General features: G+C 41.8%; 1 protein-coding gene across 1 annotated transcript in view; it reads left to right on the top strand.

The window, feature by feature from the left end:
- LOC124619221 (syntaxin-16) overlaps positions 1-22,404 on the top strand; it is a 32,384-nt gene extending 9,980 nt beyond the window's left edge. The window contains exons 3-5 of the mRNA XM_047145446.1: positions 8,072-8,252; positions 8,963-9,291; positions 21,498-22,404. Coding sequence (XP_047001402.1) covers positions 8,072-8,252; positions 8,963-9,291; positions 21,498-21,680 — 693 coding nt within the window. The 3' untranslated portion in view covers positions 21,681-22,404. The remainder of the gene's footprint in view (positions 1-8,071; positions 8,253-8,962; positions 9,292-21,497) is intronic.
- The last annotated feature ends 1,129 nt before the right edge of the window (positions 22,405-23,533 follow it).

Raw genomic sequence — 23,533 nt, 5'->3', positions numbered from 1 at the left:
AATGTGGATGCAGGATAACATCCACTTGTGCCTGGGGGGGGACTGCTTTTCCACCCTCCCTCTATAAAAATCCACCCAAATGGGTCATGATGGCCCAGTGGTACTGACCGACCACTGTGTCGTCCTCAGCCCATATGTGTACTGGATGCAGATATGGAGGGGCATGTTGCCAGCACATCGCTCTCCAGGCTCTACGTCAGTTTATGAGACCTAAGTAGGAATCTGATTTGATACTTAATATTGGTTAAATCTTCTCATATGCTTTTTGGTGGTCGACTGTTAGTTTGTAGTTGGTACCACTGTAGTGCTGACTCAATGGCTGAGTTTGATAAATTGTTAAGAGTGAACAGTGAAAAATTTTATTGCTACAATAGTTTCAACGCTCATTCAATACATAAATGTTAAAAAAAAAATTATGGGAATTCACTGACCATATATAGTTAGGTAGTCGCAGTCTGATTTCACCAGATTGGGAAATCATAAGTTGATGCAAGTTTGAGTGGCTGCTTACAAAGTGCAGTGTCACGTGACGATTTACAATATGTTGGTGACATTATTAATGACTGGATGAAGATGGGTGATTTCCCCCCCCCCCCCCCCCCCCCCCTCCTACCTCATCCCCCCACTGGTAATGTGAGCCAGATCTACGAAAACTTAAGGAAAATGAAAAGCCACAAATATTTTACACAAATTAGCTGGCAACTGGAGATAGTTTTTATCAATAATTGTGACAGATAATGAGACTGGCATTTATTGCCTTTCTTAGTGGAAGTATTTACTTTTTTCTGTGGCTTTGGAAAGGACTACAATGACATAACATGTAGAACTTGGTCAAACAGTAACTAGATAAGTGTTGCAAACCACCGTGCTGTTGTCTGGAGAACAGGGCTCACAAATGTCTGCCCTGATGTCCCACAAGTAAGCAAACACACAACTTGGTTCATGAGTTTATTAATATGACTGTCATATCAAGTACTCAAAATCTTGACCTGGAGCACTGATACATGCTATAAAGTGAAACACACTGAATTTTATCAGATATATTGCAGCACAAGCCCTTGTTATACAGCATTTCATGTCTTCAGAAGTTGTCTCTCTTTCCTTGTAGATTTCGTTTTATTTTTGCCCACAGATAAAAGTCCAAAGGTTTTAAGACTGGTGTGTATGCAGGTCATTTTGTGTTCCCCAAACTGTCAGTCCAGTGACCTCCAAATGTTCCATGAAGAACTGTAGTTGATCTGTGTGGAATGGGAGGGACATCTGCGATGTTGTGCCACCACATGCATTGCCTTATTTCCTGTGAGATGCTAGTTGTAGTTATTGAGAGTTTTATATAAAAAAAAGAGGAAGAAGAAGATATTGCGATTTTTGAAAAGCTTGCACCACCTGTTGATGCACCATATCTTCATTTATCCGTAACTCTCAGCCAGAGCAGTGGTACATATTTGAAGATTGATTTGCCCTTTATTTGTTAACAATGCATCATCCATGAACAAAATCTTGTATAGAAATACCACATCACTTTGCAGTTTTTGTAGATATCATTTGGCAAACTGTGATTCTGAAAGCCTCTGTTAACGGAGAGAAATGTGCAATGAATTAATGTGATGGGATGTAGTATTCGCAGAACACTCCTTTGGTGTATACAGCTTGCACATGCAAGCTGTTCCACTGTGACATGTTGATTGTGAGATAATGCTTCAGCATACAATCACAATACAAAGTATTTTCCATTTAAAAAAAAAAAAAAAAAAAAAAAAAAAAAAAAAAAAAAAAAAAAAAAAAAAAACACTGTATCCACTTTTTCAACTGTCATATACATTGTGAAAGTCTGAGTACCATTCATGAGCAAGTTATCTGACAGCTACAATAGCATAGCACAGACTAATAAATGACACACCTACTATGTTATTGAAATCCTCTTTTAAAGCTCTTTCCAGTGCTACAAAAAAGTATATGCTCCAAAAAAAAGGTAGCTGTAAATGTTAAAAATTACTTACATATTTGTTGGAATATTTGCCACCTTGTTCTCGGTAACTTTGCAAAAACTACACATTGATATGCTTACTTGTTCTGGACATATTTAGGGCAGCAGGTCTTAGGTACCTAACACTGCATAGACCAGGTACAGAGCACAATACATACAAGGTATATTTCGTGACTACTGTACAGTGACATATGTAAGCTAATTTCAGGATGCTAAGAGATCATCAGTAGTGAATTTGTCAGTCATATTAAATACTGCTTTATCACATTCTATGATAATACAAGACTACATGTTTTACCCATCAAAAATGAAAGTGTAAAAGTTTCTTTGGCTGGTTATGCCACATTTACATTACCTTACATCATTTGTGAGTCAAGACTAGATAAACTGTGTCAGTGTTAAAAGGTTAAGATTACCCAAGCATTATAATACAAGAAAAAAATTAGCATAAATATGGGTAATAATACAGAACAAATTTGCATACTTGTAGCATAACATTTAATGACATATAGAGTGAGAACTTTTTAACAATTACATGTTCACTTCATTTCATATGGCAGTACATTGTTTAGGGAGTCCAGTTTGCTACTTCATTGTCAAAGAGTGGTTTTTGGCATAGATTTTATGACATCTTTCCTCAAAATTTTGCCAAGTTTGGACGGCATTTTAGTATTTAGATGGTTGAAAATTTTTAGAGTTACTGTTGGAAAAGTGCCCCATGTCGTGGAGAACTGACAGCTTTAGAAGTGTATGTTTTCCTTATTGCGCATATTATAAGTGTGGATATCACTCCTGTTGGTAAATGATTCATGATCTTCTTTGCCATACATGAGACAAGTGAAGACATATTGATTGGAAATTGTCATCACTCCTAGATGTGTGAAGGTGGGTTTGCAGGATACAGTCTCCTGTTTAGTGCTATGATCCTTCTCTCTTTTTATCTATAGTAGTAGTAGAACAATATGGCTGTGGAACAGTGAATAATATACCATCAGCAGATCCTTCCTAGATTTAGCTGAATTCAACGTGCACATCTTTCAGCCAGTAAAGATAAAATATTTACGACATCAGTTTCAAATGAGGAGACGTTGATAGATGAAGGACTTTTTACTGGCAGGGGGATGCGGGGGGGAGGGGGAGGGGGGTTTACTTTGAAATATATTGCTTATAAAATGAAATAATGGAAACATTGTGTGTAAATGTAGGTTATTTTTCCTATAGAATAAAGAATAAAACACAATGGAGACCTTCGGAATCAATGGTGATAGATGAGGCAAATTTGGCCATTGGGATTCAAGTGTCTCAAATGGATTTTGCAGCCCAGGTAACAGTGTGTATAATACAATTTTTTTCTGATTGCCACATTATCTGGTATTAGAAAGATGAATACTGTCACCAAACAACCCAAAGGCTAATAATTACGAGGAGCGTTTGAAAAGTCCATGCAAAAATAAAAACTACTTACGTGTTAGGGAAAACCTTTTTTATTTTTCGACAGTCTCCTTTTAGACTTATACACTTTGTCCAATGCTGTTCTAATTTGTTGATCCCCTCCCAAGAAAAGGAATTGTCCAAGTCTGCAAACTAGAGCTGTTAATTGCTGCAATCACATCCTCGTTTGAATAAAATCTTTGTCCCGTCAGCCATTTCTTCAAATTAGGGAACAAATAGTAGTCCGAGGGAGTCAAGTCTGTAGAATAGAGGGGATGTGCAACTAGTCGGAATCCTATTTCCAGTAATTTTGCGGCCACAGCTGCTGAGGTGTGTGCCGGTGCATTGTAGTGATGGAAAAGGACTTTTTTGTGGTCCAACCGCCGGTGTTTTTCCAGCAGCTTGGTTTTCAAACGGTCCAGTAACGATGAAAAATATGCATCTGTAATAGTTTTGCCCTTTTCCAGATAGTTGATGAGGATTATCCCTTGCAAATCCCAAAAGACAGTCACCATAACCTTTCCGGCCGAAGGACTGGTCTTTGCCTTTTTTGGTGCAGATTCTCCCTTGGTAACTCATTGTTTAGATTGTTGATTTGTCTCAGGAGTATACTAATGTATCCATGTTTCATCCACAGAGACGAAACGACACTTAAAGTCCTGCAGATTCTTCCTGAACAGCTGCAAACCATCCTTGCAACATTTAACACGACACTGTTTTTGGTCAAGCGTGAGCAATCGCGTGACCCATCTTGTGGATAGCTGTCTCATGTCCAAATGCTTATGCAAAATACACTCCTGGAAATCGAAAAAAGAACACATTGACACCGGTGTGTCAGACCCACCATACTTGCTCCGGACACTGCGAGAGGGCTGTACAAGCAATGATCACACGCACGGCACAGCGGACACACCAGGAACCGCGGTGTTGGCCGTCGAATGGCGCTAGCTGCGCAGCATTTGTGCACCACCGCCGTCAGTGTCAGCCAGTTTGCCGTGGCATACGGAGCTCCATCACAGTCTTTAACACTGGTAGCATGCCGCGACAGCGTGGACGTGAACCGTAGGTGCAGTTGACGGACTTGGAGCGAGGGCGTATAGTGGGCATGCGGGAGGCCGGGTGGACGTACCGCCGAATTGCTCAACACGTGGGGCGTGAGGTCTCCACAGTACATCGATGTTGTCTCCAGTGGTCGGCGGAAGGTGCACGTGCCCGTCGACCTGGGACCGGACCGCAGCGACGCACGGATGCACGCCAAGACCGTAGGATCCTACGCAGTGCCGTAGGGGACCGCACCGCCACTTCCCAGCAAATTAGGGACACTGTTGCTCGTGGGGTATCGGCGAGGACCATTCGCAACCGTCTCCATGAAGCTGGGCTATGGTCCCGCACACCGTTAGGTCGTCTTCTGCTCACGCCCCAACATCGTGCAGCCCGCCTCCAGTGGTGTCGCGACAGGCGTGAATGGAGGGACGAACGGAGACGTGTCGTCTTCAGCGATGAGAGTCGCTTCTGCCTTGGTGCCAATGATGGTCGTATGCGTGTTTGGCGCCGTGCAGGTGAGCGCCACAATCAGGACTGCATACGGCCGAGGCACACAGGGCCAACACCCGGCATCATGGTGTGGGTAGCGATCTCCTACACTGGCCGTACACCACTGGTGATCGTCTAGGGGACACTGAATAGTGCACGGTACATCCAAACCGTCATCGAACCCATCGTTCTACCATTCCTAGACCGGCAAGGGAACTTGCTGTTCCAATAGGACAATGCACGTCCGCATGTATCCCGTGCCACCCAACGTGCTCTAGAAGGTGTAAGTCAACTACCCTGGCCAGCAAGATCTCCGGATCTGTCCCCCATTGAGCATGTTTGGGACTGGATGAAGCGTCGTCTCACGCGGTCTGCACGTCCAGCACGAACGCTGGTCCAACTGAGGCGCCAGGTGGAAATGGCATGGCAAGCCGTTCCACAGGACTACATCCAGCATCTCTACGATCGTCTCCATGGGAGAATAGCAGCCTGCATTGCTGCGAAAGGTGGATATACACTGTACTAGTGCCGACATTGTGCATGCTCTGTTGCCTGTGTCTATGTGCCTGTGGTTCTGTCAGTGTGATCATGTGACGTATCTGACCCCAGGAATGTGTCAATAAAGTTTCCCCTTCCTGGGACAATGAATTCACGGTGTTCTTATTTCAATTTCCAGGAGTGTATTATGTACCTTTTCATTCGAGATGCCCACAGCACTAGCAATCTCATGAACCTTAGCTCTTTTGTCGTCTATCACCGCATCATGGATTTTATCAATGATTTCTGGAGTCATAACCTCCACAGGGCATCCAGAACATTCAGCATCACTTGTGCCCATATGGCCACTCCACAAATTTTGAAACCACTTATAAACTGTTCTAATCGAAGGTGCAGAGTCACTGTATTGTTTATCAAGCTTTTCTTTAGTCTCCGGAGGCATTTTGCCATTCATAAAGTAATGTTTAATCACCACACGAAATTATTCTTTGGCCATTTTTTGACAATCACTCGGCTTCCTTGATTAACACGAATGCCAAACACAAAGAAATAGACCAATATGGCTGAAACTTGGTGTGTGTGTTCATTCCAAAGATGCTACTAACTAAACATGACCTCGATACGTGCCGGTGGTGCCATCTCTCGGACTTGCACAGACTTTTCAAAGGCCCATCATATTACATAAAACATGTTAAAAGTAATGAAACTATAATATGTAATAGCAGATGACACAGTGCCCATCATTGGGTACCATGTGATGCTGTAAAATTAGTCGTATTGATGGTAATAAATGTTTTGTTGCCATAATTGTCTTGTGAAGGATTGATGAATAAATTTTTGAATTTAATACAAATCATGTATTTGTTATACACACAAACCATTGTTATATGTACCGTATGTTTGTTTATATTTTGAGCCACTGATTTTCACTTTATTACCATGTCAGTTCCTGTATCATTGTGAGATAATCCTGAGATGAAAGGATAAACAAATAAAAATAAAAAAATATTCAGAAAGTGGAAACTCCAGATAGGAATATCTAGAATGTAGGAAAAGATAATTGCTACTTACCATAAAGAATACACATCAAGTTGCAGACAGGCACAATTAAAAGACATGTAGCTTTTAGCCACTGCCTTCGCCAGTCAAGAGAGTGTGTCTCTCTCTCTCTCTCTCTCTCTCTCTCTCTCTCTCTCTCTCTCTCTCTCTCTCTCTCACACACACACACACACACACACACACACACACAAGCAAGCACACCTCATCACACATGACCACCAATTCCAGCACCTTGGGCCAGAATGTGTGTGTGTGTGTGTGTGTGTGTGTGTGTGGGTGGGTGGGTGGGTGTCGGTGGGCGCGCGCGCGGGTGCGTGTGCGCGTCTTGACTGACAAAGGCTGTGGCCAAAAGCTACATGTGAGTGTCTTTTAATCACACCTGTCTGCTACTTGACAAGTCTTCTTCACAGTAAGTAGTGATCTATCTTTTCCTACATTGTAAATAAATACTCAGATGGCACAGTGAGTCCTCAAAAGGAAATATGCTCCACAGTCATAATGGCCAGTTTCATGTGGCACAGTGGAAAGATTTGCTACTCGTATGCAAATTTCGACGACTACCACTTCAAGCTTGGAAAATGTGTTCCATTTGAGTATCATTCACTGGCTATTGAGCAGATATGTTTCTCATAACACTAAGATGTTCAGAAATTACTGAACTCAAAAATTTTTCTGTATCAGAACTATTGTCAAGATATGAATAGTGGCTCTGTTGTTAAGGTGTACCTACTATAACCAGAACAAACCCTATTTGCTTAAAGGTAAAAAATACCTTTGTGCACATTTAATAGACCCTGGAGCAAACAGCTGGAACTTATTTTATGTGTAAGGAGTTGAGGAGCACAAGATAGAAGAGACAAAAGACAAGTTATGGCTACTTCCCAGGAGCCTTCACAGTCCTGAGGAAAGGCACTCTGCAGTCAAGGATAGACACAGAATTTCTCTGTCATGATATACTCTTTCTATGTCCATCACTTTTTGGTAAGCAGTCATGGCATGATAGTGTGACATAAAGAAAATATTAAAGGACTGGTGTTTCCTACAAAGGAGAATCGCTTATGTACACATGATTACAAGTTCGAGCAGTATCCTCAAGAAATATAAAATTGTTAGTTCCATTTCGGATTTCCAAGGATTCAGTGCAGTGTAAAGTGTTTTAAGCCACTGTGAATATTTAATCCAGGCATAAAAACTTTCATAGTGACCTTTGTACAGATCATTTAGATGTTGCTTTCCCATGTATATGCTTAGTTAAGGAATGAGGATATGATTTATACTTAGGGACGTGAAAGACTAGAGAAAAATTATGACAAAATTGTGGATTTGATTATATTATAAACAATGGTACAGTGCTAACCGAACTAGGTATTTTATAGCCCTGTAAGTTAACATAAGATATTTCAAAATAATTTAGCATCTGTTAAGAAAATGGCACATTAATTCCAACTTCACTATTTATGCTGGGAGGTCACTTCATAATGCAATGACTCTCATGCTGTAGTCGTACACACTCTTCCATCTGGTACTGCTGCAGTGCTCCACACGTACGGTTGTGCCCGACAGATGTTCGGCACTGCCCAGCGCTTGCTGCAGCAGGTCCGCCAACAGAGTGGTGGAGGAAAGACTGTAGGGGGGAGGGCAGACCGTCCTGGCCGCCTTTCTCACAATGTGGTGTCCGCTCTTGTGTCTGCACTGCAAGATGTTTATGTAGCATTCCGCCGAACGCAGACAAATTATCTGAAGAGTGAGTTATACAGCGCACTTTTCAATCATATTTTTTTAATTTAAACTTGTCGTTAATTTTACATAAATCGTAACAATTTCTGTACCAGAATTAATAGGTGACTAATGTTTTGTGGTCTTATGTAAACTATGTAATTTGGGCTGTAATGTTACATTTTCATTTCACAATGCTTCACATAATTATTGCAAGTTGTTTGTGTGATTTTAGATGATTAAGCTATGTTTGCACTTACTGTAGCATGGTCTGAAACAAACAGAATATGTAACATTGAAAACAAATAAACTGCATTTTTGTTCTGTCAATATTTGTTTATGTTGAACCAGTTCTCAGCTTAATAGACCATTGTCAGGAAACAACTGATTAGTATCCACTTGTGTAACTTCTAGATGCTTGTCAGTTGTTTTATGATGATGACCTCACAAGTAAAAAAATGGTTCAAAAGAAACAAACGCTAGTAGAACAAAGAAAAACTGTTAGTTAAGATTGAAATTAAACAATGAACTCTTTCTACCAAGAAGGGATAGAAGAATTCATAAGCAAAATATGTCATCATCTTCCACTTTTACATGTTTGTGTTTGTTACCTGATTTTACACATTTGTGTTTGTTACCTGACTGATCATTTGCCATGCAATTTTCTTTGTTATACAGACACAGTCTTCAGAGGAATTTTAAAACGTCTATAGTAATGCTACTTGTCCTTACCTACAGAACTAGATTCTCGTGAGGAGCGTTCTCGTCAGCTTCTGGCCTCTCCTCTTGAGATCCCAGATGAACCATGGACGCTACCAGGGTCTGCAACACACGCAGGTGTAGATGACTGGGAAGTAGACTCGGACATTGACCACATTGACAGACAGTTTGGGTCTTCTGGTGCTATGGCTGGGTCTGCTGCAGCTTCACAGACACAGCTGTTACTGCTGGAGGAAGAGAACACCAGAATGGTGGAGCAGAGAGAGAAAGAAGTGCAGGCAATTGTGAAGTCTATTGCAGAACTGAATCATGTCTTCAGGGATTTGGCCCATATGGTTGCTGATCAGGTGAGTTCTTCAGATGTATATACATATTTATAATAAGAAGTCAGAAGAATTAGCTATTAACTGCGATTTTCATGTGGACATATGTGGTGTTGACTGTCATTCATCACACATCATTCACTGTTCATTTTTATTCTCCCACCCCCACCCCCTCCCTGTTAACTTCTCTCATGTTTCCCTCAGTATCTGTCATGATATGCTCTATTTTTCCCTTTCTAGTCCTTTGTCTTTTGTATTCTTGTCCCTCTTTTTTTCATCTGTTGTGCACTATGACACACTTTTGATGTTATGCTCTATTGTGTTCTTTTAGTTTGGTCTTCAGATACACCTCCCCACCCCTCGCCAATCTGCCATTTTTTCTGATCCTTTTTTTTCTCTTATTCTGTTCTGCTAATTTTCTTTTTGCCTAATGTGATCCTGTTAAAAATTCCAAACACTTTTCCATTTCTAATGTTTTTAGAAAAAACTATGTCACTGTACTGACAATTTGTATTAAAACTCGTAAAAGTTTTTAAATAAAACAAACACTATTAACATTCTACATCTTTATTCCTTATGTCTACATATCTACAGCCCTCTGCCACTACAGGACTCTGAATAGTAGTGTGTAACATGGCGGTGGGTTAAGTAAATATGACTGTGCATCAGAGTGCTGTAACCGAGTTTCGAATGTGATGAGTTCATCCACACATAGAGCACCCTCTCCTTCAGCACAATGATTCCAAACCTCACATGAGCACTAAGACATCTGCAACAACCCATCACTTTGATTCACTGTGATTGATCATTCTCCATACAGTCCCGACCTGGCCCCATCTGATTTTCATCTGTTTCCAAAACTTAAAGAACATGTTCGAGGATTTCACTTTGCTAGTGACAAAGCAGTGCAAGCATAGGTGAGTTGTGGCTCTGTCAACAAAGTCAAATGTTCTGCAGCGATAGTATCAACAAACTGATATTTTGTTAGGAGAAATGTGTTCGTCGCCTAGGTGACTGTGTTGATAAATAAATATGTAGAATGTTGATAATATTTGCTTTACTTTAAAAAATTTGAAGAATTTTTACGTAAAAAATCAGAGGTAGTAGTTTTCAGGAAGCCGTCATAGTATGTTTGGCCTTGCCTTTTAGATAACTGTGTACTTGTATTCTCTGTCCTTGCTTCTAACAAGGAAACTATGAGAATTGTTAATCAAGCATTTCAATGTCTCTCAAGTGTGTTGCAGAGAGACCTGTCCTGAGTATCTGACTAGCAACTTTTCATGTGATAGCTCCTAGTTTCCAAGAAAATTGATGTTGAAGATTTTTGCGTATCTTCTATACCTGTAAACATTAGCTATGTTTTGACCAAGCGAGTGTAGTGCAGTGGCTGCAGTTCATGACTACTGAGTTGGAACAATGTGTTCAAATACTGCTCATGCACTTCATTTTTATACTATTTTGTTTGTATTTTCTCCATCATAAAATAGTGATGTCAAGCAAAAGTATTCAAAAATATTCATTTCTGTCATAGTAATTTTTGTAATAAATCAATCATTGCATTAGCAGCTGTAGAAGAATTCCAGACTCAGACAAAAGTACTCATCCTTAATGTTGAACTCAATTATTTTCTTCACAGCAGAGTATACTGTAACTGCCCCAGGAAAGATAACCCCTTGTGTTTCCTTACGTACACAGGAACCATAAGGGAAATTTGGTCAGATTGTTCAAAAAAAAAGAGTTGACAAGTTGACTTATGAATTAAAAAATTTAATTGCGACATGCGTGAAATCAGAGAAGTTCACTTAAGCGCTGTACAAAGATATTAAAGCATTGGTATGTTGATAGACACAATGAAAGACACACACACAAATTTCAAGCTTTCGCAACCCAAGGTTGTTCATCAGAAAAGAGGGAAGGAGAGGGAAAGACGAAAGGATCTGGGTTTTAAGGGAGAGGGTAAGGAGTTATTCTAATCCCGGGAGCGGAAAGACTTACCTGTCCTTTTTTCCCCCTAAGGTAAGTCTTTCCACTCCCGGGATTGGAATGACTCCTTACCCTCTCCTTTAAAACCCACATCCTTTTGTCTTTCCCTCTCCTTCCCTCTTTCCTGATGAACAACCTTGGGTTGCGGAAGCTTGAAATTTGTGTGTGTGTTTGTGTGTTTTTCATTGTGTCTATCATCATACCATCACTTTCTCGTTTGGTAAGGTAACAGCATCTTTGTTTTTTATATATATTTTCCCACGTGGAAAGGGAAACATTCCACGTGGGAAAAATATATCTAAAAACAAAGATGATGTAACTTACCAAACGAAAGCGTTGGTATGTTGATAGACACACAAACAAACACACACAAAATTCAAGCTTTCGCAACCAATGGTTGCTTCATCAGGAAAGAGGGAAGGAGAGGGAAAGACGAAAGGATGTGGGTTTTAAGGGAGAGGGTAAGGAGTCATTCCAATCCCGGGAGCAGTAAGACTTACCTTAGGGGGAAAAAAGGACAAGTATACACTCGCGCGCGCACACACACACACACACACACACACATCCATCCGCACATACACAGACGCAAGCAAACATTTGTAAAGGCAAAGAGTTTGGGCAGAGATGTCAGTCGAGACGGAAGTACAGAGGCAAAGATGTTGTTGAATGACAGGTGAGGTATGAGCGGCAGCAACTTGAAATTAGTGAATGTTGAGGCCTGGTGGGTAACGGGAAGAGAGGATTTATTGAAGGGCAAGTTCCCATAGGTTGGTGTTAGTGGGAAGTATCCAGATAAACCTGATAGTGTAACACTGTGCCAAGATGTGCTGGCCGTGCACCAGGGCATGTTTAGCCACAGGGTGATCCTCATTACCAACAAACACTGTCTGCCTGTGTCCATTCATGCGAATGGACATAGAATGCGTCACAGTGTAGGCAGGTCAGTTGGTAAATCAGGTGCGTGCTTTCACACGTGGCTCTGCCTTTGATCACGTACACCTTCCGGGTTACAGGACTGGAGTAGGTGGTGGTGGGAGGGTGCATGGGACAGATTTTATACCGGGGGCGGTTAAAAGGGTAGGATCCAGAGGGTAGGGAAGGTGGTTTGGGGACTTCATAGGGATGAACCAAGAGGTTAGGAAGGTTAGGTGGACGGTGGAAAGACACTCTTGGTGGAGTGGGGAGGATTTCATGAAGGATGAATCTCATTTCAGGGCAGGATTTGAGGAAGTCGTATCCCTGCTGGAGAGCCACATTCAGAGTCTGATCCAGTCCCAGAAAGTATCCTGTCACAAGTGGGGCACTTTTGGGGTTCTTCTGTGGGAGGTTCTGGGTTTGAGGGGATGAGGAAATGGCTCTGGTTATTTGCTTCTGTACCAGGTCGGGAGGGTAGTTGCGGGATGTGAAAGCTGTTTTCAGGTTGTTGGTGTAATGGTTCAGGGATTCAGGACTGGAGCAGATTCGTTTGCCACGAAGACCTAGGCTGTAGGGAAGGGACCGTTTGATATGGAATGGGTGGCAGCTGTCATAATGGAGGTACTGTTGCTTGTTGGTGGGTCTGATGTGGACGGATGTGTGAAGTTGGCCATTGGACAGATGGATGTCAACGTCAAGGAAAGTGGCATGGGATTTGGAGTAGGACCAGGTGAATCTGATGGAACCAAAGTAGTTGAGGTTGGAGAGGAAATTCTGGGGTTCTTCTTCACTGTGAGTCCAGATCATGGAGATGTCATCAATAAATCTGTATCAAACTTTGGGTTGGCAGGCCTGGTTAACCAAGGCGGCTTTCTCTAAGCGACCCATAAATAGGTTGGCATACGAGGGGGCCATCCTGGTACTCATGGCTGTTCCCTTTAATTGTTGGTATGTCTGGCCTTCGAAAGTGAAGAAGTTGTGAGTCAGGCTGAAGCTGGCTAAGGTAATGCGGAAAGAGGTTTTAGGTAGGGTGGCAGGTGATCGGCGTGAAAGGAAGTCCTCCATCACAGTGAGGCCCTGCATGTGCGGAATATTTGTGTATAAGGAAGTGGCATCAATGGTTACAAGGATGGCTTCCGGGGGTAACAGATTGGGTAAGGATTCCAGGCGTTCGAGAAAGTGGTTGGTGTCTTTGATGAAAGATGGGAGACTGCATGTAATGGGTTGAAGGTGTTGATCTGCGTAGGCCGAGATACGTTCTGTGGGGGCATGGTAACCAGCTACAATGGGGCAGCCGGGATGATTGGGTTTGTGAATTTTAGGAAGAAGGTAGAAGGTAGGGGTGCGGGGTGTCGGTGGGGTCAGGAGGTTGATGGAGTCAGGTGAAAGGTTTTGTAGGGGCCCTAAGGTTCTGAGGATTCCTTGAAGCTCCGCCTAGACATCAGGAATGGCATTACCTTGGCAAACTTTGTATGTAGTGTTGTCTGAAAGCTGACGCAGTCCCTCAGCCAAGGCTTCAGCAGTGGGGATGTTGGGAGTAGGATTAAGGTTTTTTAAGAAGGATTGAGAGGCATGGCTGGAAGTCAGAAATTCCTGGAAGGTTTGGAGAGGGTGATTTTGAGGAAGAGGAGGTGGGTCCCGCTGTGACGGAGGACGGAACTGTTCCAGGCAGAAAGGTTTTGTAGGGGGCCTAAGGTTCTGAGGATTCTTTGAAGCTCCGCCTGGACATCAGGAATGGGATTACCTTGGCAAACTTTGTATGTGGTGTTGTCTGAAAGCTGAGGCTGTCCCTCAGCCACATACTCCCGACAATCAAGTACCACGGCCGTGGAACCCTTAGATTACGCTCGCATATTTTATTTTCTCAGGCTTGTCTGACATTTGACATTACCCCCAAAGGCCTCACACTTATAGTTCCCATCTTTGGCTGCAACCCTTCTTTCTATCAGTCCCTATACCAGTTCCAAACTGAACAATCCCTTGCCCCTCACCCACCTAATCCTTCACCTACACATCAACTCAGCCAATGAACACACACATCAACTCCTATCCTTAATAAAAGTCCTCAATCTTTCCTCTCCCACATCCACACCGGCTGTTCAGAGCATCCTCCTACAGGCCAACCGCAAATTAGAGCAGCATGCCACCCTTCACCTCAAAAAACTATCCAATCTCCTGGTTTCCTATCTCCGGAAAGGCAACTCACTCACCCTTCACAACCTTTCCAGCAAACCTCAACTTCCTCTCATTGCACACAAACCCAGTCTCTCCCATCTACTCAACCTCCCACTTCCAGCTTCACTCCCTCCAAAACCTCAAAATTCCAATCAACACAATCTGGTACCACAACACCCTAATTCAGTAGTTAACCTTTCCTCCAAACCTCTCTCCCAATCCGAAACCTCTGTCCTATCCAAAGGCCTCACCTTCAGCCCCACTCCCAGATTCAACCAAACAGCCCTCGTCAAAGATTTACTGTCCTATACTCGTACTCTCTGCTGGAAGTATCACTTTGCCATGAAGAAAAATGATCCTAATCCTACCTCTAATGATCCAACTCCCCAAGACACTATCCAAATTGAACCCTGCCTGGAACAGTTCCGTCCTCCGTCACAGCGGGACTCACCTCCTCTTCCTCAAAATCACCCTCTCCAAACCTTTCAGGAATTTCTGGCTTCCAGCCTTGCCTCTCAATCCTTCTTAAAAAACCTTAATCCTACTCCCAACATCACCACTGCTGAAGCCCAGGCTATCCGTGATCTGAAGGCTGACCGGTCCATCGTCGTTCTTCCGGCGGACAAGGGTTCCACGACCATGGTACTTGATCGTCGGGAGTGTGTGGCTGAGGGACTGCGTCAGCTTTCAGACAACACCACATACAAAGTTTGCCAAGGTAATCCCATTCCTGATGCCCAGGCGGAGCTTCAAGGAATCCTCAGAACCTTAGGCCCCCTACAAAACCTTTCACCTGACTCCATCAACCTCCTGACCTCACCGACACCCCGCACCCCTACCTTCTACCTTCTTCCTAAAATTCACAAACCCAATCATCCCGGCCGCCCCATTGTAGCTGGTTGCCAAGCCCCCACAGAATGTATCTCTGCCTACGTAGATCAACACCTTCAACCCATTACATGCAGTCTCCCATCCTTCATCAAAGACACCAACCACTTTCTCGAACGCCTGGAATCCTTACCCAATCCGTTACCCCCGGAAACCATCCTTGTAACCATTGATGCCACTTCCTTATACACAAATATCCCGCACGTCCAGGGCCTCGCTGCGATGGAGCACTTCCTTTCACACCGTTCACCTGCCACCCTACCTAAAACCTCTTTCCTCGTTACCTTAGCCAGCTTCATCCTGACCCACAACTTCTTCACTTTTCAAGACCGGACATACCAACAATTAAAGGGAACAGCCATGGGTACCAGGATGGCCCCCTCGTACGCCAACCTATTCATGGGTCGCTTAGAGGAAGCCTTCTTGGTTACCCAGGCCTGCCAACCCAAAGTTTGGTACAGATTTATTGATGACATCTTCATGATCTGGACTCACAGTGAAGAAGAACTCCAGAATTTCCTCTCCAACCTCAACTACTTTGGTTCCATCAGATTCACCTGGTCCTACTCCAAATCCCATGCCACTTTCCTTGATGTTGACCTCCACCTGTCCAATGGCCAGCTTCACACGTCCGTCCACATCAAACCCACCAACAAGCAACAGTACCTCCATTATGACAGCTGCCACTCATTCCACATCAAACGGTCCCTTCCCTACAGCCTAGGTCTTCGTGGCAAACGAATCTGCTCCAGTCCGGAATCCCTGAACCATTACACCAACAACCTGACAACAGCTTTCGCATCCCGCAACTACCCTCCCGACCTGGTACAGAAGCAAATAACCAGAGCCACTTCCTCATCCTCTCAAACCCAGAACCTCCCACAGAAGAACCACAAAAGTGCCCCACTTGTGACAGGATACTTTCCAGGACTGGATCAGACTCTGAATGTGGCTCTCCAGCAGGGATACGACTTCCTCAAATGCTGCCCTGAAATGAGATCCATCCTTTATGAAATCCTCCCCTCTCCACCAAGAGTGTCTTTCCGCCATCCACCTAACCTTCGTAACCTCTTAGTTCATCCCTATGAAATCCCCAAAACACCTTCCCTACCCTCTGGCTCCTACCCTTGTAATCGCGCCCGGTGTAAAACCTGTCCCATGCACCCTCCCACCACCACCTATTCCAGTCCTGTAACCCGGAAGGTGTACATAATCAAAGGCAGAGCCACGTGTGAAAGCACCCACGTGATCTACCAGCTGACCTGCCTACACTGTGATGCATTCTATGTGGGAATGACCAGCAACAAACTGTCCATTCGCATGAATGGACACAGGCAGACAGTGTTTGTTGGTAATGAGGATCACCCTGTGGCTAAACATGCCTTGGTGCATGGCCAGCACATCTTGGCACAGTGTTACACCGTCTGGGTTATCTGGATACTTCCCACTAACACCAACCTATCCGAACTCCGGAGATGCGAACTTGCTCTTCAATATATCCTCTCTTCCCGTTATCCACCAGGCCTCAATCTCCGCTAATTTCAAGTTGCCGCCACTCATACCTCACCTGTCATTCAACAACATCTTTGCCTCTGCACTTCTGCCTCGACTGACATCTCTGCCCAAACTCTTTGCCTCTGTATTTGTCTGCTTGTGTCTGTATATGTGTGGATGGATATGTGTGTGTGTGTGTGTGTGCGAGTGTATACCCATCCTTTTCCCCCCCAAGGTAAGTCTTTCCGCTCCTGGGATTGGAATGACTCCTTACCCTCTCCCTTAAAATCCAAATCCTTTCGTCTTTCCCTCTCCTTCCCTCTTTCCTGACGAGGCAACCGTTGGTTGCGAAAGCTAGAATTTTGTGTGTATGTTTGTGTGTCTATCGATGTGCCAGCGCTTTCGTTTGGTGAGTCACATAATCTTTGTTTTTTATATATATATATATTATAATAGAGGGAAACATTCCACGTGGGAAATATATATCTAAAAACAAAGATGATGTGACTTACCAAATGAAAGTGCTGGGAGGTCGACAGACACACAAACATACACACAAAATTCAAGCTTTCGCAACAAACTGTTGCCTCATCAGGAAAGAAGGAAGGAGAGGGAAAGACGAAAGGATGTGGGTTTTAAGGGAGAGGGGAAGGAGTCATTCCAATCCCGGGAGCGGAAAGACTTACCTTAGGGGGAAAAAAGGACGGGTATACACTCGCGCACACACACACACATATCCATACACACACACACACACACACACACACATGCACACTCACATGGGAAGTATTTTATTTTATTTTTTTAAATGTAATCTACACCGCTTGAAAATGTTAAAGTTTTTATGTGCATTACTTCAAGATCTAATAAAATTGGTAATTTTTTATATAGAAGACTGAGGATTGCTGTGTAGTGTTGGTCCTGTCCAGAAGAGGATGGGCACCAGGTTGAGGAAGTTGAAACAAAGTTTGAGAGATAAGAAATTTCTGATGGTAAAACCATAAGAAGCAGGCTGACAGACAAAATGATTGATGAACTACAGCAGTATTATGGGTTAACCATTAGAAATAATACTGAGGATTTGTTGAAAATGAAACAGACAGTATGGGCTACCTTCTTCTACAGACTGTCAACTGATGAAAATCCAGTACACCACCTTTATGCTCCTGGGCCAGATTCATGGTGCAATTACTGCAACGCCCAGTACTCAAACAGTTCATACAGCCATAAACATTCCATTCCAACAGCAGTCATGGATATCGTAAAACCTATTTACAGAGACCTGGCAAATCCTGAATTACTGAAGAAGTGTCTGCATGGTCAGACTCAAAATCCCAATGAGTCGTTCAGTAATCTTACAGGGACTCGCTTCTTACCAAAAAATGTTTTTGTTGGAATGAAGACACTGAAGTGGGGGGGGGGGGGGGTCAGTGATGCTGTTGTTGCTTTTGATGATGGCAACATTGGTAGGGTGAAAATGCTACAGCACATGGAGCAAACTGCATCAGAGAACTTGAACAGATGGACAAGGTTCACATTGATAAAGCAGAGTATGCAGCACAGTTGGCCACCAAGGAGCCCAGAAAGAAAAAACTGGGGAAAAGATCAAGAAGATGATATACAGTATGGTGCAGGATACTTCTGAGTGACTAAAAATGAAAAAAAAAAAAAAAAAAATAAGCAATTATTAAGTGAGTTACAGTCTTTAGAAACTTTAGAAGCCATTCCTGAAAATTTACATTTTCTGTTGCATTTTTCCCCTAAATCTCAGAAACCACTTCAAGTAGAGTAACCTAATTTTCAGGCAGTAGTAACATACATATCTTGAGTCTACAGAAATAAAATAAGAACATAATGTTGTGTACAATTTAAATTATTTAGAATAACATACAAAAAAAGTACACAAAATTTTAACCACATAATTAAAACATTATATTTCTGAAAGCAATGGCTGAAACGCAGTTATTGTTGTTCAGTAGACTCAAAACATACAGTTTAATGTCCTGTAAAAGTTTAATGTCAATGGCTACAGTGGTTCCTGAAATACAGGAAAACCAAGTCACTAAATTGAACATTGTTGAGATAGGGTGCTTCAACTCCCCTTAAATCTGTCATTCTTCCATATGTGGGCTAAGGAAAAATTCCTTTACCTTATTGATTTGTAGGGAGGGCAAACTGACCAGGTAATTGCAGATGAAAGAGAAACATTTACCTGCACCATAAAAATGAACCCACAGAAATGTATTCCCACTTTGCCAGCAGTAGGGTGGTTAAAATTTTCACATAAAATGTTCAAAATGCTCCAGATGTGCTAAAGACTAATAGAGAAATCACTTCGAGTGAAGATTCCACTAAAATACACTCTTTAATTCTGCATCAGTTTAGTGTACCTGTTTCACAGGAATGATCAAATATGCGTTGTTTCATCAAAGTTGATTGAGGAAAGAAAAATCTTTTTGATTTAAATGATTTATGTTTTCCAATATTGCTTCTGAAAAATCTGTGTGCTTGTAAGGCAGTAGCTTCCATTAAATATTCGTGGTGCTCTATGAATTAGTGATTTGTTTGGTTCTGTGACAAATACCACCCAGAATTCTGTTCTAGCACACCAAGTGATGCAATCAATATGGAATAAGATGATTCTGTAATCTACTCTGTAACAAACGGAATACACGTTTCAGAAAGTTTGCTGTATTGAGCCATTTATTAATGAAATTACAACAATGAAAATGGCTGTTTTTGAATAATTTTGCTTGACATACAGTGTTTAATGATATTCTGTATGACGAAATTGAAAAAAAGAAGAAGAAGGGTAGAGTAGGTGGACAGGATTTGGGTACATACTGCTAACTAACATGGTAGCCGTGAACCTTAGCAGCAGCTCACTTGGCTGAAATATGACTAACATTATAGATACAGGAGTTGTGGAGAAAACTTCAATGTTGGTTTTCTTGGTAACTAAAGGCCATTGCATTAAAAGCCTGCCAGCCAGGTATTCAGGTCCCCTACAAATCTAAGACTTATCAAAATCCGTGATCAACAGGTCTAATGGTCCTCTCGTAGGTAAATAGTTTAGCAGTAGCTACTTAACACACATTAACAAACAGATTCCAATGTAAGATTTCATGTTTTTAATGGAAGCATATCATATACTACAGAACTTGGTGAAATTCACATCTATTCTTTATATGTCCTACCACAACCGCAAATTTCAGTTAAGAATGCACTGTAAGCTCCCAGCGATGTTTCTAGCATATTGACATCACGGTGCAGAGCTTGAAGGCGTGATGATGACAGTACTGTACACTGCACAATGGCAAATTAAGTACAACTCAGAAGGACAGTGGATGGACTTCATTATTAAGATTTCGATTCATTTCACTCTTTCGGTTGTGCCAAGAATAGCCAATATTGCTACCCTGAAATCCCCAGTATAGCTTTGAATCACATACAAATAATTATCCTTGTTTTCACATTCAGATATCAGTCACAGGCTTGTTTTCCAAATGGCTGGGAAGTTCCTATTTGAAATAGGAAGAGATAGTGTTGTTCTAGATGAATGTCAGAATGATGGAATGTGATATTTAATTATGGACATGACATTCCCGATCACGATGCAGCCATCAGTTTATAACAAATTGTACTCAATATATAGTCAGTACTTTATAAACTATGTCTCATCCTAATGAAGCATAAAAAACATTCCAATGTTACTCTAAGATTTCAAGGACTGTAAAAGGATGTCCTACAGTATCAAACTGGGCATAAAACAAAACCAGTCTTGAATATTAACTTCTGTTGACATTATGACTGATAGCATTTATAAGAACCTTTGTGCTTGTCTTACACCTCAACATGTAACTGCTAAAGATCATGGCACCATATGCTGTCTATAATCATTATTTGTAATAGTTTAGTATGGCAAACATTTGTGTACAAAAGTGTTGGGTATGGACAGTTCAATACATTAAAATAATACTTTGAAATAAAATAAATGGTCATTATATTAATTTTGATAAAATTTCCCCCTCCATTGTCTATTGCATGGAATAAAGCAGACCGTTGAAGATCCCGCCCATTATAGAAGCCTCCCTCCCCCCCCCCCCCCCCCCCCCCCCTCCAGCCAAATATTAGGTGAACTGACTGGAAATAAATGGGAGGGGTTACCAGGTCCTTCCTTTGCCTGACAACTGAGGGAAACCTCGGTCAAAATTTGGAGGTTTGAACCATTTTCAATGCCTTTAGTACAGTGTTGTGGCACAAATTGTGACTGATATGTTCTCGATGGGGCTGGTAAATGTTGTACAACCATCAACTCTCTGGATTTAAGCCCTTGTGAATTCAACTCGGTTCCTAAATTGAAGGAAGCACTTCATGGCATTCACTTCAGATCTGTTACAGAGATTTGTTGGGCAATAGACTGCTCCACTTGAAGTATCAACCCAACTGGTGGGAATCACAGGATACCCTAAATAGCACATCACTGGGAATGGGTTTTACACAGTGCTGGTGACTACTACGGCGGACAGTATAACTTTGAAATGGGTATCTGTTTTGTGTAAATTGTAAATAAATGGTTGCCACTATTAATGTTCCCACCTCTTACATTCTCCAAGGCAAAAATAAAAATAGTGTGTGCATGAATGTGTGTGCACTTGGATGGATGATCTGCTGCATTTAATATTATTCTCCCCTTCTTCTAAGGTACTGACATAGATAGAACCTCCCAATCATAAGTAAATCTATGCACAAACTTTTTTTTGTAAATTTAACAGGGAACAATTCTGGACCGGATTGACTACAACATTGAGCAGTGTCAGGCTGAAGTACACCAGGGTTACCAACAGCTGCAGAAGGCCAGCAGATATCAGCAGAAGAACAGAAAACTTGTGTGTATAATTATTATGGCTGCAATAACCCTTGTGATGATTATACTGCTAATTGTTGTCAAATCATGAGCTGGTCTGTATTCAGTGCTTGAAGAGAAGGAAATGTCCAGGAGCTGTGCAACAGCCATATGGTTGTACATGAATGTCAGGATTCCATACCTCGGCTGAGGCAGATTAAGCCAAGTCATCCTATGATTCTGACAACGGTATTCCATATTTTTTTCCATGTCCTTTGTGAATGTTGCTTGAAAAAGACTGTAAAAATGACCAATATCAACATAGGAAGTTAACTTCCACTTAATGAGTTAAATATTTATACAAGTTCCAGACAAAATGCATTTCTGTATATAATTATGTTGAAATATTAGTTTACACTTTCTGTCAAAAATATTTATCCAGTGTAATAACATGGGGTCTCTACCTCCAGTATATTGTTCACCTCAGTTGTGGGCTATAAAAAGACGCATTGACATGTATAGTTCTTCCTGTTTAGACTGATTCTGGTCAACAACTGCAGCTAATGTTTCTGAATAATTTTTGTGTTGACGAACCATCTACTTGCTGTACTTTGAAAATTTTAAACCCAGAAGGAAGGTAGAAAGTTTATACTATCTAATCATGATTGAATTGAATTTTGCATTACAATATGTACTTATGTACACCAACTAAACCAATGCTGAGGCAGCCTATTAAACATCATTATAATTTTGTTGTATATGGTAGCCGGTATTTATATGAACAGCATCTGGAAGTGAAAAGTTTCTTTTTGTAAAATATATTTATTTTTATTAAGTAAATTAAAATAATACCCAGTAAAAGTGTGTTGTATTTCTTTTTATGTTCATGTTTGTGCAACACATTGAAATTATACACTGCAAGGCATTAAAATTGCAGTGCCATGGAGGCTGCAGACATCAAATTGGCATGCTTGTGTATGAAAATGATTACAATTTCAGTGCTACCACATACAGCAGGTAGCAGTAATTCCATGTACACTATGTTTATAAGGAAAGATTGATTTATACCTAGTGTAAGAAGCAGAAGTGTGTACAGTATGTATCAGAATTCAACAGCAACAGGATTGTAACCTAGTATTGCTGCCTGTGTTGATGTGGATCGTACAGCCATGTACCAAATGTACCCTGTTTGCAACAAGAGAAGTATCCATATAGACAATAGGATGGAGAGTGGTGTGCCCAACATTATCTCTGGACACAAAAGTAGCACCATGTCATCTTTTTAGACAAGTCCTGATGTTGTATAGAGCTACATGATGAATGTGTCCATGTGGGAGACTCTGATGAGAATAAACCTTTGCAGATTGCATTCGTCACCATCATTTGGGCCCAGTGCCTGGTATGTTATGGGGTATCACTGGTTTCATTACAAGATCACCTTTGGTTTGCATAGCCAGTAACTTGGACTGCAGGCATTGGATTTGTGACATGTTAAGGCTGTGCTCTATCTTCAAGGACTTTGTGATGTTATCTTTCAACAAGGTAACATGTCGCCACTGCTGTCTTGATCTACTTTGATACAGAGGGTGTTCAGTGGTTTTTGTGATCATTATGTTATCCAGATCTTTCTCGCATTTAAAACATCTGGTCATGGTTTGTTGAGAGCTGGGCACACCATAATCCACCAACCACTACAGTTGGTGAAACCTAGCACAGAGTTGAAGCATAATGGTATTACATACGTGTATCTGCCATTCCAGCTCAGTTTGTGTAGTGCACAGCTGGGTAGGGCCATTTTTGCTGCCGGAGTTCATAGAACTGCTTGTTAAATTTTCCACCTTGTATACAACTCCCCCCCCCCCCCCCCCAAAAAGGGTAAAAAAAAGTCTACGGATTAAATTGAGTATTATTCCTGAGTATTATACCTACTTTACTTTACATGGCTATTAAATAAAGTTTTAGTTG

This window comes from Schistocerca americana, chromosome 6 (genome assembly GCF_021461395.2).
Source record: "Schistocerca americana isolate TAMUIC-IGC-003095 chromosome 6, iqSchAmer2.1, whole genome shotgun sequence".
NCBI classification, from domain to species: Eukaryota; Metazoa; Arthropoda; class Insecta; order Orthoptera; family Acrididae; genus Schistocerca; species Schistocerca americana.
Note: the sequence above shows the minus strand (reverse complement) of the source record. Positions and strands in the feature narration are given on the sequence as shown.